Here is a 17,500-nt window from a genome sequence, read left to right as displayed (position 1 = left end):
CCTCCTCTCCTCCTCCTCTTCCTCTCCTCCTCCTCCTCCTCCTCTCCTCCTCCTCTCCTCCTCCTCCTCCTCCTCCCTGAACTTTCCGCTGCTTCATGAGCTCCACACCGATACTGATCATTTCCATTGGTGTTGGTTTGTCCTCTGGGATGTGCTCTGGGGAACTGATCATCTGTTTGGGGATTAACACTCTAACAGGGATTATTTGGCGCTTCTCCATCGCTTCTTGCTTCTTGGCTTTGTTTTTTTTTTGTTTTTGTTTTTTTTTTTTGCTCAAACGCCAAGAGGGGCTGAAGGTCTGGTCATTTGGGCTTCTCATTAACCTGCTGCTCACTGTTTGTCCCCTTGTCACTTGTGTTTTAGAGAAAGATGAGGCTGCAATTGAGAGCTCTGAGTTCAATGCCACGTCAGTAGCTGATGTGGACAAGCGGGTGAAACGGCGGCTACTTATGGGTAACTCTTTTCTTCCTCTTTCTATGTGTTGCCATGGCGCTTGTGCTTGTATCCCCCTCCTCCTCGCGACTCCTTCCTTTGTTCCTCCTCGTCCTCCTCTCTCTCGCTGTCTGTTAAAAAGCCAAACTGTAAACCTCTGGTGCCACTTTGTCCCGTTCTGCTGGACCCTGGCGAAGGCCTGAACCACCCGGCTGTCTCTCAGAAATAACAAACCCCTTCTACCTAACTCCACCTGCCCAGACTCTCGATGGCTCAAAGGTTTTTTATTTTATTTTATTTTATTTTCAGTGACTAACATCCACCTCAATCCCAGTGTCTCCCTCGTTTTTTGGAAAACCTCAGAAACAAATCCCCCGCAACACGTCTCAGACTGAAAATCCCCGATCCCTAAACGAGCGTACCCTAAACGGCTTGCCTCCTCGCAGTGTGTTCCTGAAGAGGCAGTGGAAAGATTGAAAGGTGCAAACTGGGAAACTTTCTTCATCAGAAATATCAAAAACTTTAATGCATCAAACTCGAAATACCAGTAAATCATCACAATATCTGAGGAGAACCTGGGGTCTCTCTGATCGTGCATCTCCTTCTCCTACAATGTTCCTTTCGTGGCGTGTTTGAACAGGAAAATGAAAAAACCTGGGATCAGTTTCATTCCTGGGCCTGCTGACCTGCTCAGTTCACTCGGTTTCTGCCTTCAAGCTGGACTTTGGTTCTTTTACTGTCTTAAACACAGGAAGTGTGTGGAGAGCAGGAAAACACCAGTCCACCTCACCTCTCTTCTTCCAGGCCTCCTCTCCATCTGTTTTGATTTTTTTCTGATTTCTTGATTTCTGATCCAGTGAACGTTCCTCTTCTCCTTCAGCGCAGAACACCACCACCTCCTCCTCCTTTTCCTCCTCCTCCTCCTCCTCCTCTTCCTCCTCCTCTTCCTCCTCCTCCTCCTCCTCCTCGGTGCAGAAACACCTCTGGAGTCTCCTGCTGTCTCTGACTTCTCAAACTAGGAATGCACAGTATCAACACTGGCTGGTAAACTGAAGAGGAAACAGGATTTTAACCGAAATAAAAACTTCAACCAAACCAAATGGATCACAGATCTCAGAAAAGTTGAACATCATTGGTCAGTCCAATGTTTCTACACCCTGAAAAGCATTTTTTAGAATGGAATCAAACATTGTGGGATACTTTAAAAAAAAACAATCAGCTGGATTGAATATTTGCTTGTTCCTGTTCTTCAGTTCACAGACCAGACAATGTGAACAGATATTGTGCGTCCCTACGTTACACCAGATTTGACTCTGAAACACATTTGCCTCCAGCAGGTTTCTGACAGGAGCGAAGTCGTCGTCTTCCTCCACCTCCTCTAACGCTGCCTTCAGTTTGGGGTTACAGGAAAGCGGCGCCGACAGTTGGATGGAGCGCGTGGCGGCGCTGCTGCTGGGCTGAGAACCTGCGGACACCTCTCAGGAGAAGCAGCTCCCCTCCGCTGCTACGCTGAAAACTATCCCCCCCCCCCACACATTTTCACCTCCAGCCTTGTTTACTGGCTGCAGCTGGAGCGCTGGTGGAGTTGGCTTTAATCGCTCGTCACTCAATAAAAGTGACACGTAGAGCCTGGGAATGCCGAGCACAATCCTCTCTAACTACCGGTAATTACCTGAAGGTGTCCTCGGCTGCAGCCCGCTGCGTTCACTGCTGCAGCCTCGCTGATACGATGGAAAGACGCTGATTTCTACCAGATTAATGAATTATTTTCAGACCAGGCTCAGCCTGAACGTCACCATAGCTTCACAGCAGCAGCGGCCTGCAGTCAGTCTGAAGAGAAACACTCCTGTCCTCCGACTGCTGCTCGCTTTCCCTCTAATAACTCATACAGCATGGACATGTGTTATTAAACCAGGAAAACATCCCATCACAGGGTCAAAGGTCAAAATGACAGGAACAGAAAAGACAAATACAAGAAAAAATTCTGCTGTGTCAGAAAACAAGTTCCAGATACACAGATTTTAATCTGCAGTAAAACCTGGAAATGCCCCTTATCCATCATCCATCAAACCATCCATCATCCATCCATCATCCATCCATCCATCCATCATCCATCCATCATCCATCCATCTATCCATCCATTCATCCATCATCCATCCTTCATCATCCATCCATTCATCCATCATCCATCCATCATCCATCCATCCATCCATCCATCATCCATCCATCATCCATCCATCATCCATCCATCCATCCATCATCCATCCATCTATCCATCCATTCATCCATCATCCATCCATCCATCCATCCATCATCCATCCATCATCCATCCATCCATCCATCCATCCATCATCCATCCATCATTCATCCATCCATCCATCCATCCATCCATCCATCCATCCATCCATCCATTCATCCATCATCCATCCTTCATCATCCATCCATTCATCCATCATCCATCAAACCATCCATCATCCATCCATCCATCCATCCATCCATTCATCCATCATCATCCATCCATTCATCCATCATCCATCCATCCATCATCCATCCATCCATCCATCCATTCATCATCCATCCATCCATCAGCCATCCATCCATCCATCCATCCATCCACCCATCATCCATCCATCATCCATCCATCCATCACCCATCCATCCATCCTTTCATCCATCATCCATCCTTCATCATCCATCCATTCTTCCATCATCCATCATCCATCCATCATCCATTCATCCATCCATCCATCCGTCCATTCATCCATCATCCATCCATCATCATCCATCCATTCATCCATCACCCATCATCCATCCATCATCCATCCATCCATCAATCCATCCATCCATCCGTCCATTCATCCATCAATTGTCCATTCCGCCATCAATTCATCATCAATCAATCCCTCCAAACATTCTCCATCCATCCATCCGTACATTTGTCCATCCATCTATCGATCCATCTCATCCATCCATCCATCTATCCGTTAATCCACCCATCCACCCATCCATCCACACACTGAACAATCCATCCATCCATCCTTCATCCATCATCCATCCATCCATCCATCATCCATCCATCATCCATCCATCCATCCATCATCCATCCATCATCCATCCATCTATCCATCCATTCATCCATCATCCATCCTTCATCATCCATCCATTCATCCATCATCCATCCATCATCCATCCATCCATACATCCATCATCCATCCATCATCCATCCATCCATCCATCCATCATCCATCCATCATTCATCCATCCATCCATCCATCCATCCATCCATTCATCCATCACCCATCATCCATCCATCATCCATCCATCCATCAATCCATCCATCCATCCGTCCATTCATCCATCAATTGTCCATTCCGCCATCAATTCATCATCAATCAATCCCTCCAAACATTCTCCATCCATCCATCCGTACATTTGTCCATCCATCTATCGATCCATCTCATCCATCCATCCATCTATCCGTTAATCCACCCATCCACCCATCCATCCACACACTGAACAATCCATCCATCCATCCTTCATCCATCATCCATCCATCCATCCATCATCCATCCATCATCCATCCATCCATCCATCATCCATCCATCATCCATCCATCTATCCATCCATTCATCCATCATCCATCCTTCATCATCCATCCATTCATCCATCATCCATCCATCATCCATCCATCCATACATCCATCATCCATCCATCATCCATCCATCCATCCATCCATCATCCATCCATCATTCATCCATCCATCCATCCATCCATCCATCCATCCATCCATTCATCCATCATCCATCCTTCATCATCCATCCATTCATCCATCATCCATCATCCATCCATCATCCATCCATCCATCCATCCATCCATTCATCCATCATCATCCATCCATTCATCCATCATCCATCCATCCATCATCCATCCATCCATCCATCCATTCATCATCCATCCATCCATCAGCCATCCATCCATCCATCCATCCATCCACCCATCATCCATCCATCATCCATCCATCCATCACCCATCCATCCATCCTTTCATCCATCATCCATCCTTCATCATCCATCCATTCTTCCATCATCCATCATCCATCCATCATCCATTCATCCATCCATCCATCCGTCCATTCATCCATCATCCATCCATCATCATCCATCCATTCATCCATCACCCATCATCCATCCATCATCCATCCATCCATCCATCCATCCATCCATCAATCCATCCATCCATCCGTCCATTCATCCATCAATTGTCCATTCCGCCATCAATTCATCATCAATCAATCCCTCCAAACATTCTCCATCCATCCATCCGTACATTTGTCCATCCATCTATCGATCCATCTCATCCATCCATCCATCTATCCGTTAATCCACCCATCCACCCATCCATCCACACACTGAACAATCCATCCATCCATCCTTCATCCATCATCCATCCATCCATCCATCATCCATCCATCATCCATCCATCCATCCATCATCCATCCATCATCCATCCATCTATCCATCCATTCATCCATCATCCATCCTTCATCATCCATCCATTCATCCATCATCCATCCATCATCCATCCATCCATACATCCATCATCCATCCATCATCCATCCATCCATCCATCCATCATCCATCCATCATTCATCCATCCATCCATCCATCCATCCATCCATCCATCCATTCATCCATCATCCATCCTTCATCATCCATCCATTCATCCATCATCCATCATCCATCCATCATCCATCCATCCATCCATCCATCCATTCATCCATCATCATCCATCCATTCATCCATCATCCATCCATCCATCATCCATCCATCCATCCATCCATTCATCATCCATCCATCCATCAGCCATCCATCCATCCATCCATCCATCCACCCATCATCCATCCATCATCCATCCATCCATCACCCATCCATCCATCCTTTCATCCATCATCCATCCTTCATCATCCATCCATTCTTCCATCATCCATCATCCATCCATCATCCATTCATCCATCCATCCATCCGTCCATTCATCCATCATCCATCCATCATCATCCATCCATTCATCCATCACCCATCATCCATCCATCATCCATCCATCCATCCATCCATCCATCCATCAATCCATCCATCCATCCGTCCATTCATCCATCAATTGTCCATTCCGCCATCAATTCATCATCAATCAATCCCTCCAAACATTCTCCATCCATCCATCCGTACATTTGTCCATCCATCTATCGATCCATCTCATCCATCCATCCATCTATCCGTTAATCCACCCATCCACCCATCCATCCACACACTGAACAATCCATCCATCCATCCTTCATCCATCATCCATCCATCCATCCATCCATCCATCCATCCATCCATCCATCCAGTCATCCATCCATTCGTCCATCCATCCATCCGTCCATTCATCCATCACATCCATCCATCCATCCATCCATCCATCCATCTATCCGTCCATCCATCCATTAATCCAACCATCCACCCATTAATCTTCCCTTCATTCATCCTCCATCCATCCATCCTTCCATTCACCCAGCAGTTGTCCATTCAGCCATCCATTCATCTATCCCTCCATCCATTCTCCATCCATCCATCAATACATGCAAAAATTCATCCATCCACACACTGAACAGTCTATCCATCCTTCATCCATCCATCCATCCATCTATCATGTGTCCGTCCATCCATCTATCTATCCATCCACCAATCCACCCATCTTCCATTCATCCATTCACCCACCCAACCGTCCATCCAATCATCCATCCATCCATCCATCCCTCTATCCATCCACCCTACCATTCAACCATCCATCTATCCTCCATCCATCCAACCATCCATCCATCGAACTTCCATCCATGCATCTATCCATCCATTTCCATCCATCAATCTTACATATTCAATCCATCCATTCATCTCCATCATCCATCCATCCATCCATCCATCGATACATCCTTTCATCCATCATTCATCTGTCCTTCTATCTTTCAGCCACTCATCCATCCATTCATCCATTATACTATTTATATATTCAAAAATAAGAACCGGAGCAAGCACAGCAGTCTCAGCGATCTGACAGGTCAGGATTTGAACCGTCCGAACGTGAGGCTGCAGTGTTCACCAACAGCATGCCTGCTCCAAGACATGATGAGGTATGGGTCCCAGCAGATGTGTGGAGGCTTCATACAGATGTGCGGAGGTTTCATACAGATGTGTGGAGGTTTCATAGAGATGTGGAGGTTTCATACAGATGTGTAAAGGTTGCATACAGATGTGCAGGTTTCATACAGATGTGTAAAGGTTTTATACAGATGTGCAGGAGGTTTCATACAGATGTGTGGAGGTTTCATACAGATGTGTAAAGGTTTCATACAGATGTGTGGAGGTTTCATACAGATGTGTAAAGGTTTCAAACAGATGTGCAGGTTTCATACAGATGTGCAAAGGTTTCATACAGATGTGCAGGTTTCATACAGATGTGTAAAGGTTTCATACAGATGTGGAGGTTTCATGCAGATGTGCGGAGGTTTCATGCAGATGTGTGGAGGTTTCATACAGTTGTGCAGGAGGTTTCATACAGATGTGTAAAGGTTTCATAAAGATGTGTAAAGGTTTCATACAGATGTGCTGGAGGTTTCATACAGATGTGTAAAGGTTTCATACAGATGTGTAAAGGTTTCATACAGATGTGCTGGAGGTTTCATACAGATGTGTAAAGGTTTCATATAGATGTGTAAAGGTTTCATACAGATGTGCAGGTTTCATACAGATGTGTAAAGGTTTCTTACAGATGTGGAGGTGTCATACAGATGTGTAAAGGTTTCATACAGATGTGTGGAGGTTTCATACAGATGTGTGGAGGTTTCATACAGACGTGTAAAGGTTTCATACAGATGTGTGGAGGTTTCATACAGATGTGTAAAGGTTTCATACAGATGTGCAGGAGGTTTCATACAGATGTGTGGAGGTTTCATACAGATGTGTAAAGGTTTCATACAGATGTGTGGAGGTTTCATACAGATGTGTAAAGGTTTCATACAGATGTGCAGGTTTCATACAGATGTGCAAAGGTTTCATACAGATGTGCAGGTTTCATACAGATGTGTAAAGGTTTCATACAGATGTGGAGGTTTCATACAGATGTGGAGGTTTCATGCAGATGTGCGGAGGTTTCATGCAGATGTGTGGAGGTTTCATACAGTTGTGCAGGAGGTTTCATACAGATGTGTAAAGGTTTCATACAGATGTGCAGGTTTCATACAGATGTGTAAAGGTTTCTTACAGATGTGGAGGTGTCATACAGATGTGTAAAGGTTTCATACAGATGTGTGGAGGTTTCATACAGATGTGTAAAGGTTTCATACAGATGTGGAGGTTTCATGCAGATGTGGAGGTTTCATGCAGATGTGCGGAGGTTTCATACAGATGTGGAGGTTTCATGCAGATGTGTAAAGGTTTCATACAGATGTGCAGGAGGTTTCATACAGATGTGTAAAGGTTTCATACAGATGTGGAGGTTTCATACAGATGTGCAGAGTTTTCATACAGATGTGTAAAGGTTTCATACAGATGTGTAAAGGTTTCATACAGATGTGCAAGTTTCATACAGATGTGTAAAGGTTTCATACAGATGTGTGGAGGTTTCATACAGATGTGTGGAAGCTTCATACAGATGTGTGGAGGTTTCATACAGATGTGTAAAGGTTTCATACAGATGTGCAGGACGTTTCATACAGATGTGTAAAGGTTTCATACAAATGTGGAGGTTTCATGCAGATGTGTGGAAGCTTCATACAGATGTGTGGAGGTTTCATACAGATGTGTAAAGGTTTCATACAGATGTGGAAGTTTCATACAGATGTGTGGAAGCTTCATACAGATGTGCAGGAGGTTTCATACAGATGTGTAAAGGTTTCATACAGATGTGGAGGTTTCATACAGATGTGGAGGTTTCACACGGCTCCATGCGTCTGCTGGGAGCACAGAGTCCGCTCTGGAAGCCTGAGCAGCAGCAGCGTGTTAGATTTGACACAGCTATCAGTTAGTCTGCCTTCGCCGCTCAGACAGGTTTTGGAGGATGTCAGGGTTTTAGCATGGAGATCCAGTACCTCCAGAACCAGGTGCCAGACACATGTTAACGGACTGAATGGTTCTACAGAGGCCGTGCAGCTCAAATTCAAATAAATCATCCGGCCGTCACAGACGAGTGTGTATTTATGTTCATGCACACACACACAGCCTGATTACGGGAAGGAGCGGCGCTGACTGACAGCTGACTCAGTTGCCCTTCGCAGGACTAACGGAGGCCTTGTTGGGCGCTGAAAGGCGATCGGTCCTCCTCGACGCTCTGCAGCAGCGGCTGTGGCTCCGGAGCGTTTCTCTCCTCCGCTCTCCGTCTCTCATCAATAGAACCAGTGTCCTCAGGAGTGTGACGGACACGTGGACTCGCTGTCTCTCCTTCAGCCTTTCACTTATTGTAATCCTCACAGGTGAGGCTGCTGCCCGTCTCCAGGCGACCACGGGAGACTCCGATCCCTCTGACCTCTTGACCCTCCGTTCCTTCCCTCTCCTCCCAGTTGTTTCCTTCAGGATCTCTAACAGTTACACTGAGAACCGGCCTTCAATCACAGTATAATCCACATCTTATCATCAATAAAACCTAATCCCTCATTTTCATTACTGGGCTTTTTTCCTTCACTTTCCTTTTCTTTTTTCTGCATTTCTCTCTCTTGTCAGAGCAGAACACACACACCTGATCTACCTGTGACTTTTGACTTGTTTTTGTTTATTCTGCTCTTGGTTCATGGTGGTTAACCATCCAACCAAGTCTTAAGATGTGGTTCATCAATCTTTCATTCGTCATTCCATCAGCTGAAGGTAGCAATCAGTCTTCCTCTGTTGGAAGTCTTCTCACAGTTCAGTAAAGGTCATGCATTTGTGGGATGAGCAGCAGTTGAGTGAACAGTCTGTGGTGTGGAGGATTCTCCCAGCAGCTGTTCTCTGCTGACTGGATGTCTGAAGTCTGAAGAAACGAGATAAAGAGACGTCGAGACGATGTTCTGCAAACCAGAGTACACCCCCTAAACCCAGCGCTGAGTTACGCTCTCAGTTCGCAGAAAATATGAGAAGCGATCTCCCTCCTTAAAGGGATTTCTGGAACTCAGAGGAGACTGAGCGGTCTCCAGGCGGCGGAGGTCGGCTGCGTTCACACTGCGATGCTGCGAGCTGGGCAGAGGCATGTGGAGGTGGAGGGGAGGGGGCGGAGGGGCCGGTCCGGCACATCAATCAGGCCGGGCGCTTCGCCTGTTCTCCGGCGCTCAGCCCGGCCCCCGGGGGCCCGGGCGGGGGCGGGGCCTCGGAGCAGGACGGCGCTCACCCTCGCCTAATGATAGGGCCCACTTTACTCAGTATAAATCACCCTGACCCATAAACACCACCTCCACACGCATCCCGGCGGCTCACATCCACCTCCACGCTCAGGCTGACTCACACTCACACGCACACACACACACACACACACACACACACACACACACACGCACACACACCGTTGTGCGCCCTCGTACCCTGCAGGGCCCTGGATGATGGACTGCCTCTCCTCGCCAGCCCGCCTTCCTCCTTCTAGAAAAAAAAAACCCAAAAAATAAGCGCTACGGATGGCATTTGAAGTCGTTCACCGATCGGCGAACCGTGAACACACAGATCAGCGCGGCCGAGAACGAGAGGCGGGCCGAACACACAGATGAAGGTGAAGAAGCCGTGAGACTGATGTTGTTTGGAGCCGCTTGAGGGAAACGCAAACAAATCCAGGAATACCTTCCTGCTGCTGACGGGAAGCGCCGGTCTGTGACTCTGCATTCTGAAAGGGCCTTATGCTAATGCCGTGACCTCTGGATGTGCGTGTGTTTGCCCATCTCAATGGGCTTTTCCCATTTTCCCCTCTTCACTTCACACACACATACACACACACACACACACACACACACACACACACACACACACACACACAATCTCCTGGCATTTTAATTAAACGGCAGAAGCTGCCAGGTCGGGGGACAGCGCTGCTTTACATGTTGCTGCTGTCCTGCTGAAGCCTTTTCTCTCCAATAACGTCACGTTTTTCTCTCTTTTTAAGGTTTCCAAGCAGACTTCATGCTGTAGTTTTAGTCAGAACAGCAGAGAGTGGCGCTCTCGCTACAAGAGCAATAAAATGCAGGATTTCCTGAGGAATTATGGGATTCAGAGCCGGCAGACGCAGAGCAGCGTCCGTACCAAGCTTGCCTTATTAGGTGTAGCGTTAACCAATCCTTTTCAACAAACGTGGAGCCGGAGCCCCCCCCCCCCCAAACCCCCCTGCCGGCCCGCCGGGCCAGTGTGTGCTCGGCTTTGCTAAAGCAACAGGTGAGCCGGCGTTACTGTTTGCTCGGGGATCAGCTCGGCCCGGATTCACAAGTCCCGGCAAACCTCAGCTGCTCTTTCTGCTGGGGGAAAATACACACTCCGGCCCCACCGGCCGGCCCGGCCTGGCCCGGCCCGGCACTGTACTAACTTTATTTTCCCACCTACTCACTTTACATTTCTCCTTTTAAAAAAAAAGAAAAAAAAATTGGTGTTAACCGTTTTCTTGGAAGCAGGACCGGCCTCTGGGCCCGAGAGTCGCCCCTCCTGTCGGCACACTGTCACCTGTTGTTGTTGTTGTTGTTGTTGTTGTGATGTTTTACCTGTGTCACCTGTCCCTCTGTAGTTGATTTGCGTTACACCCCGTCCCCACTCCACCCCCCCTCATGACAGTTGCTGGGTTGTGTGTTGACAAAGCTACATGAGAAAACACAAGAATCCGCGCCGCGCTGCTGGTGGGGTTGTGTATTCTTCTGCCACATGAAGCTTTGTTTTCAACCCGCCGTCGTGTCGCCGTCTGTGGCGCCGCCCGCCCGCCCAGCCGGCCTCCCGTTAACCACTCGCCCTCTCTCTCTGCTCTCTCTCTCTGTGCCGCCCGCCGCCGCCTGCAGAGACCTGCGCCGTCAACAACGGCGGCTGCGACCGGACGTGTAAAGACACGGCCACCGGGGTGCGCTGCAGCTGCCCCGTGGGCTTCACCCTGCAGCCCGACGGCAAGACCTGCAAAGGTGAGCGGAGTGCGTGCGTGTGTGTGTGTGTGTGTGTGTGTGTGTGTGTGTGTGTGCTGAGATCTGAGTGATGTGGAGCCAAATGGCCGTCACGGCCGCCGGCGCTGCTTGTTGTTGTTGTTGCTTCTTCCACTTCCGGTGACGTCAGTGGCGGTGGTCCGCGGAGAGGACGGCCTCGGCGTGGGCGTCACGCTCACAGACCGATCATTATAGCATTTTGGCTAACCTCTAAACAAACAGCCAGCCAGCGAGGTGAAGCTGTGGGTTGAGAGTGAGTCTCAGCGGTCGGGGCAGGCGGCGGGACGATTCCCCTCAGAGCGGCCAGGCAGCACCAACACATCTGCTGCAGGCTCAGCCACATCGGTACAACAGAACAGAACAGAAATACTTCATCACGCCCTGGGGAAATTCTTCTAGCTTAGTGAGAGAAACAGAAAAAAAGCCCATAATTATTAGAGTAGAAGGTAAAATATCAGTCTGACAGAACAGAGCCTGATAAAAACCTGCAGTACAGTGTGACAGATGTTGAAGGACCTCACCACCTCAAGAAGTAGAGACAGTTTTGGCGTTTCTTGGCTTCAGGGTTCTATTTCAGTGTGTATACACACACCCCTAAATATTTGTCGTTCTCCTCATTGTGAACACCAGACCGCTGGATGGACACCCTGTTCCTCCTCAAGTCCACCATCATTTTGGGTTTTCAGCGTCTTGCTCGGGGACACTTGGACAGGACGAGACGGTGTGGATTGGATTGGATGCTCACAAGCTCTGGACTGATTCATAGCAAACTGTTGCCAAATGGTGGAGTCTGAATGGATCAAGAATGGGAGAGTGTGTCCATCTGCCCCTAAAACTCCAGAAATTATCCATCCATCCATCCGTCCATCCATCCATCCATCCGTCCATCCATCCATCCTCCATCCATCCATCCATCCATCCCAAGTCACACCCTGAGCTGTCATCTCTCCTGGACCTCCTCCGAGTTGGACGGACCCATTAAACCGGCCAGAGGCCGTCGTCTTCAGGTGCCTGAACAACCTTCTCATTGTTTCAGTCTCAGGTCTTGGTGAGTGTAGGGTTTTGGACCGACCGGTACTCTGAGCCCACCGGCCCTCCTCCCATCATTTAGACCCAGAGATACCGGAACTCCTCCACCTGGGGGCGGGGCTCCCTCCTCCGTGGAGGAGGCACACCGTCCCGGTCCAAGAGAAAGCCGTGGATTTAAATCTGGAGGTGCTGATCTGCCTGATCCACTGATGTCCGCAAAATGACAGACGGCCTGAGTGGATCTTGATCCAGGTACGATGTCAGATTGAATCGAGTCGTCTTCTACCTGCTGCCTCCTGGAGCTTTTTTATCAGCACAAAGACAGAACATTCAATTAAAACCAGACGTGTGTCGGTCTGGATGAGTGTTTTTGGCCGTACTGCACCACGACGGTGAAGCGGCGGCCTGCTCCACACTGATCCATTATGAGTCATGTCTGACGGCCAACCTGTACTTCACATTCCTCTGGCACATATTGTCGCCGTGGACGCTAGAACCTCCCTCTCTCATTCGCTGCCCGCCGGACCCCGAGCGATCGGAGACGACGGAATCGCCATGGCAACAAGGCCTCAGTAATGTGCCGCCAGCATGGCTGCTTGCGTCTATGAATCTGATGCAGGAATTGTATAATGCTGCGTGTGTGTGTGGTGTGTGTGGTGTGGTGTGTGTGTGGTGTGTGTGTGTGTGAAGCAGTCTGAGAATGTTGCATGTAGGTGTGTGAAATCCTGGAGCCGGAGCTGTCTCAGGCGAGCCAGGCAGACGACACATCGGCAAACTTTGTGATATTTGAACAGTGAGGCCCACGCTGGCCACCGTCCTCCCTCTCTCTCCCTCTCTCTCTCTCTCGCTCCTCCCTCTCATTCATCTCTCTCTCACTCTCTCTCGCCATCTCTCTCGCTCTCTCTCTCTCTCGTCTCTCCCCCTCTCTCTCTCCTCTCTCTCCCTCTCTCTCTCATCTCTCTCTCTCTCTCTCTCTCATTCGATGTCCCAATGTTAGCTCGGACAGCACCATCCAGCTGTGGATGTCGTAATACATCAGAAACATTTCATTTTATGATGCACAGAAATGCAATTTATAGATTATTCACACGAAGCACCAAGAAACCCAGTTTCCGTCAGTATAATTTTTTATTTTACAGTGTTTGGGTCAGTCTAATGACTGACATGGCATCACTTAGAAAAGGAAGATGCTCTATAATCTGGATGTTAGCATGAGATCCTGTAGGGTGTAAATGTTCTCTGTTTTCCCACCATGTTTGAGAAGTCTTCAGCCACTGTCTTTTACTCAGAGGTATGTAGCGATCACTGTTGCATGCTGGGTAAACGGTCTCCTCTGGAGCTCTGCAGTCAGGTTGCCGGCTGGCAGCCTGTGCGAACACTTCCACTCCGTCTCCAGGTGTGATTTGTGTCCCTGACAGAAAACCGGCATTTACAGTGGTGGAAAAATGAAAAGTGTAAGATGGATAGGCGAGCGGTCCAGCTGTGCCCCGCCCACTTAATGAGCCTCGGCCCCCAGGCCTCATAAATCCACCTGTGAGGAGCAGGCGGCGGCCATCCATCAGGATCCATCAGCCCGGCCCGGACCTTCAGAGAAGCAGGCCAGCTCCTCCGTCAGGTGGAGTCCCTCCCAGACCCGGCTGGTCCAGGAGGCAATACCACGGCGGCCTCCAGGGGGCGACACAAAGTCAGGAACAAACATCAACCCTCAACTGAAATACATTAAAACTAGCATATACTGCGAACTGCGGACAATTAAAAGCTATATTTCAATAAATAATATCATAAATATTAAATAATGAATATTAATTTAGAGTCTGAGCTGGGGAGGGTCTGTGTCCTGCATCAGTGTGTCATCTCCCCCCGTGTGGTCGCGCCTCGTCTCTCTGGCCCGTTAGCGGCGAGCTGCTGGGCGGTAATTGCTGGTTGAGGAACACAGTAGTTAGCGGTGGGATAAGTGCGGCGCTGCGAGGTGGTCTGAAGGCCGGTCCGAGGGGAGGGGCTCTGAGTGTGTGCCCCGTCCCGCCCCGTCGTACCCCGTCGTACCCCGTCGTACCCCGTCGTACCCCGTCCTGCCCCGTCGTACCCCTTGATGCCCCCCGGTGCCCCCGATGGGGCGTGTTCTAAACCCACCAGCCTCCTCCTCGCTCCCTGACACTCGTTTCATGACGGCTTTTGTGCAACACATACACAAACACACACAAACACACACAAACACACACAAACACACACACACACACACAGAGGGTGTTTTTTTTTTTTTTTTCAACGGCTTCCAGATGTTTGATTAGTAGGTGCACGTCGGAGTTCCATGCAGCGGGACGTGCACGTGTTCATGCGGGTTAATTAACACACATTTGGGTTAGCCCGTCAATCCACACACACACACACACTCGCTGGCTGGTTTCTCAGGTGTTTGCATGGACAGCGTGTGGTCGGCGGAGCACGTTGGCGAGCCGTGTACGGAGTGTATCGGCTCCTGAGACACGTTCCCACTGGCCTGCATTCCTGCTGAACACACACTCCGCCAGGCTCCAGTCACTGGGCGGCGATCGGACCCTCGGATCAGGGTTTATCTTCAACACACACTCCTGGAAGATGACCGACGCGCAGAATCAGTTCTGGTTGCTGCAGAAAACCTCTTGAAAGGACGCTCCAGTGAAGTTGTGTGAACTGCAGAAAACTCGGATCACCTTGAAGCTTCCTCCTTCTTCCCTCTGGTTCCTCTGGAAGTCTCTGGAACATTCTGACCACCGACATTCAGATCAGTTCATGGTTCGTCATCAGCCAGTGAATCTCAGGTGAATCAGTCCTGCTTCCAGCGGCTGACAGACGGTCGACCTTGGGCGGCCGGCCGTGACCAATCCAGCGGTTCATTTATAAAACTTTACGTGAGAGAAATTCCAGAGGCTCTCGCTCAGAGGAAGACTCGAGGATGGCTTCACAGAGCATCTCTGTGCGTGTGGAGGGTAACCCCAACCCCAACCCCAACCCCAACCCCAACCCCAACCCTAACCCTAACCCCAACCCTAAACCCTAAACTGTAACCCTAAACATAACCCCAACCCCAACCCTAAACCCTAACCTGTAACCCTCAACTTCTTGATTTTATGAGCAAACCTTGACTGCATGAAGATGAGGTGATACAATGTGATGCCTTGCTCATGGGTTCGTTCTGCGTCCGTGTGGACAGAACCCCACCCCCTCATGCCCCCACCGGCTGTTTGTTATGAAACAAAATGGACGTCCACGCTGGTTTAATGCCTGGATAACCAACCCGCCGCCCCCAGCTGCAGGTCCGACCCTCTCCTCCTCCTCCTCCTCCTCCTCCTCCTCCTCCTCCCTCCTCTCCCTGCGAAGGACCCCCCCCCCCCCCCCCCCCGTCCTCCATGCTGAATTATTTGTGGAGTTTCGGGTTTCTCCAATCTTTTCCATTATTTGCTTTTCACTGCAAATATTTGGTAAAACTACAGAGCGGCTCGGCGCCGGGAGCAGCGCCGCATTCCTGATGAGCAAGGCCTCAGCGGGTTCTGCACCTCCGTCAGGTACACAGACCCGACCCCTCTTGACCTGGGCTCCTGTTGCTGAGCCGTGTGCCTGGCTGATGGGCCGATGGGCAGCGGCAGCGGCGTCAGACCGGCAGCCGAGCCCCGTGGCGGCGGCGGCAGGGGGGGGCGGTTGTCTCCTCGGGGGTCGGGTTTCTCAGTCCAAACACTGGGCTTCTGCAGCGGGCCGGGGCGCAGCCGTGTTTCCTTTGGCCCAGGTGGATGTTAGCAAGCCTCCAGCCTCCGTCCACCTCTCCAAACATCTGCCCTGGAAGAAGAATTCAGTACCGGCACATTCAATTAAAATTCCGTCCTACAAGAGGCCTATTATTTAGGTTATTGATATTTGGTGTGAAAAGGGTCAAGGATTTTTTTTTTTTCAAACCAAACCAATGCAGAGAGTCTCTGCAGAGATTCTTTCTCCATCTGGTCCATGAGAAGCGCTGCAGTCATGAACGTGGGACGTGAGCTGGACACGTCTGTCCTGTCAGCCAGTGGCTGGGAGTCTCTGCTCCGCTGTGTTTGCAGTGAGCGGTGTTACACAACGCGCTTCCTTCCTGCTCCTCCGTGTCCGTCCACGTGCGATCCGACTGTTCCTGGGCTAATGAGCAGTGTCCTCATTAACGCAGCGCTCCTGGTTCTCCAGATGTTCCTGCACAGGGCCGTGTTTGTGCTCTCTCATGTGCACAAACACACTTTATTCATCAAGCGTTGGGCCTCTTCACAGAAGTGTTGTTTAGTCATGAATGTAGATTCTCGTCTGCTGGACTGGATGGTTAAACGCCGCATGTCTTCTCATCATCCCTGTTTCTGCCCATCAGTCGAAGTTAATGCAATAAGAGAAGAGGAGGACGGGCCGGGGACGAGCGGGGTGTGTGTGTGTGTGTGTGTGTGACGGGATGTGAAGCAGAAAGCAGGACGGCGTCCGTACGGAAGGATCAGGAGGTCCAGGAGAGCGAGAGGAGAAGGGCTGGAGCTCGGACCACCCTCCTCTCTCCCTGTCCTCACTGCCCTTCATCTGTCCTCCCTCTCTCTCTCCCTCTCTCTCTCTCCCTCTCTCTCTCCTCTACAAACTTTATCATTTCAAGATGTGCAGAGGTTTAATGTATTTATTTAAAGCGGGAGCTTATTTAAGCTCCATTAAGGGTATTATATCCCTCCTGCGCCCGGCCGTCCCCGGAGTGGCCATTAAGAGCGTTCAGACGCTGCGGTCCTGCCGCCGTGTTCGCAGCTGTCACAATAATTATGAAGCTGTGTCCGCCGGGGTGGCATCCACCCATTTTACCAAGGCATTAGAGCGGGCCTCGATAAACAGTGTGTGTGTGTGTGTGTGTGTGTGTGTG

General features: G+C 49.7%; 1 protein-coding gene across 1 annotated transcript in view; it reads left to right on the top strand.

Moving 5' to 3' along the window:
- Nucleotides 1–17,500, top strand: part of scube1 (signal peptide, CUB domain, EGF-like 1) — an 80,261-nt gene that overhangs the window by 51,038 nt on the left and 11,723 nt on the right. Inside the window, exons 7-8 of the mRNA XM_030114087.1 lie at nt 364–453; nt 11,452–11,568. Of these exons, the coding sequence (XP_029969947.1) occupies nt 364–453; nt 11,452–11,568 (207 nt within the window). The remainder of the gene's footprint in view (nt 1–363; nt 454–11,451; nt 11,569–17,500) is intronic.

Source organism: Salarias fasciatus, chromosome 17 (genome assembly GCF_902148845.1).
Source record: "Salarias fasciatus chromosome 17, fSalaFa1.1, whole genome shotgun sequence".
Lineage (NCBI taxonomy): Eukaryota > Metazoa > Chordata > Actinopteri > Blenniiformes > Blenniidae > Salarias > Salarias fasciatus.
This window is presented reverse-complemented; position numbering and strand designations above follow the sequence as displayed.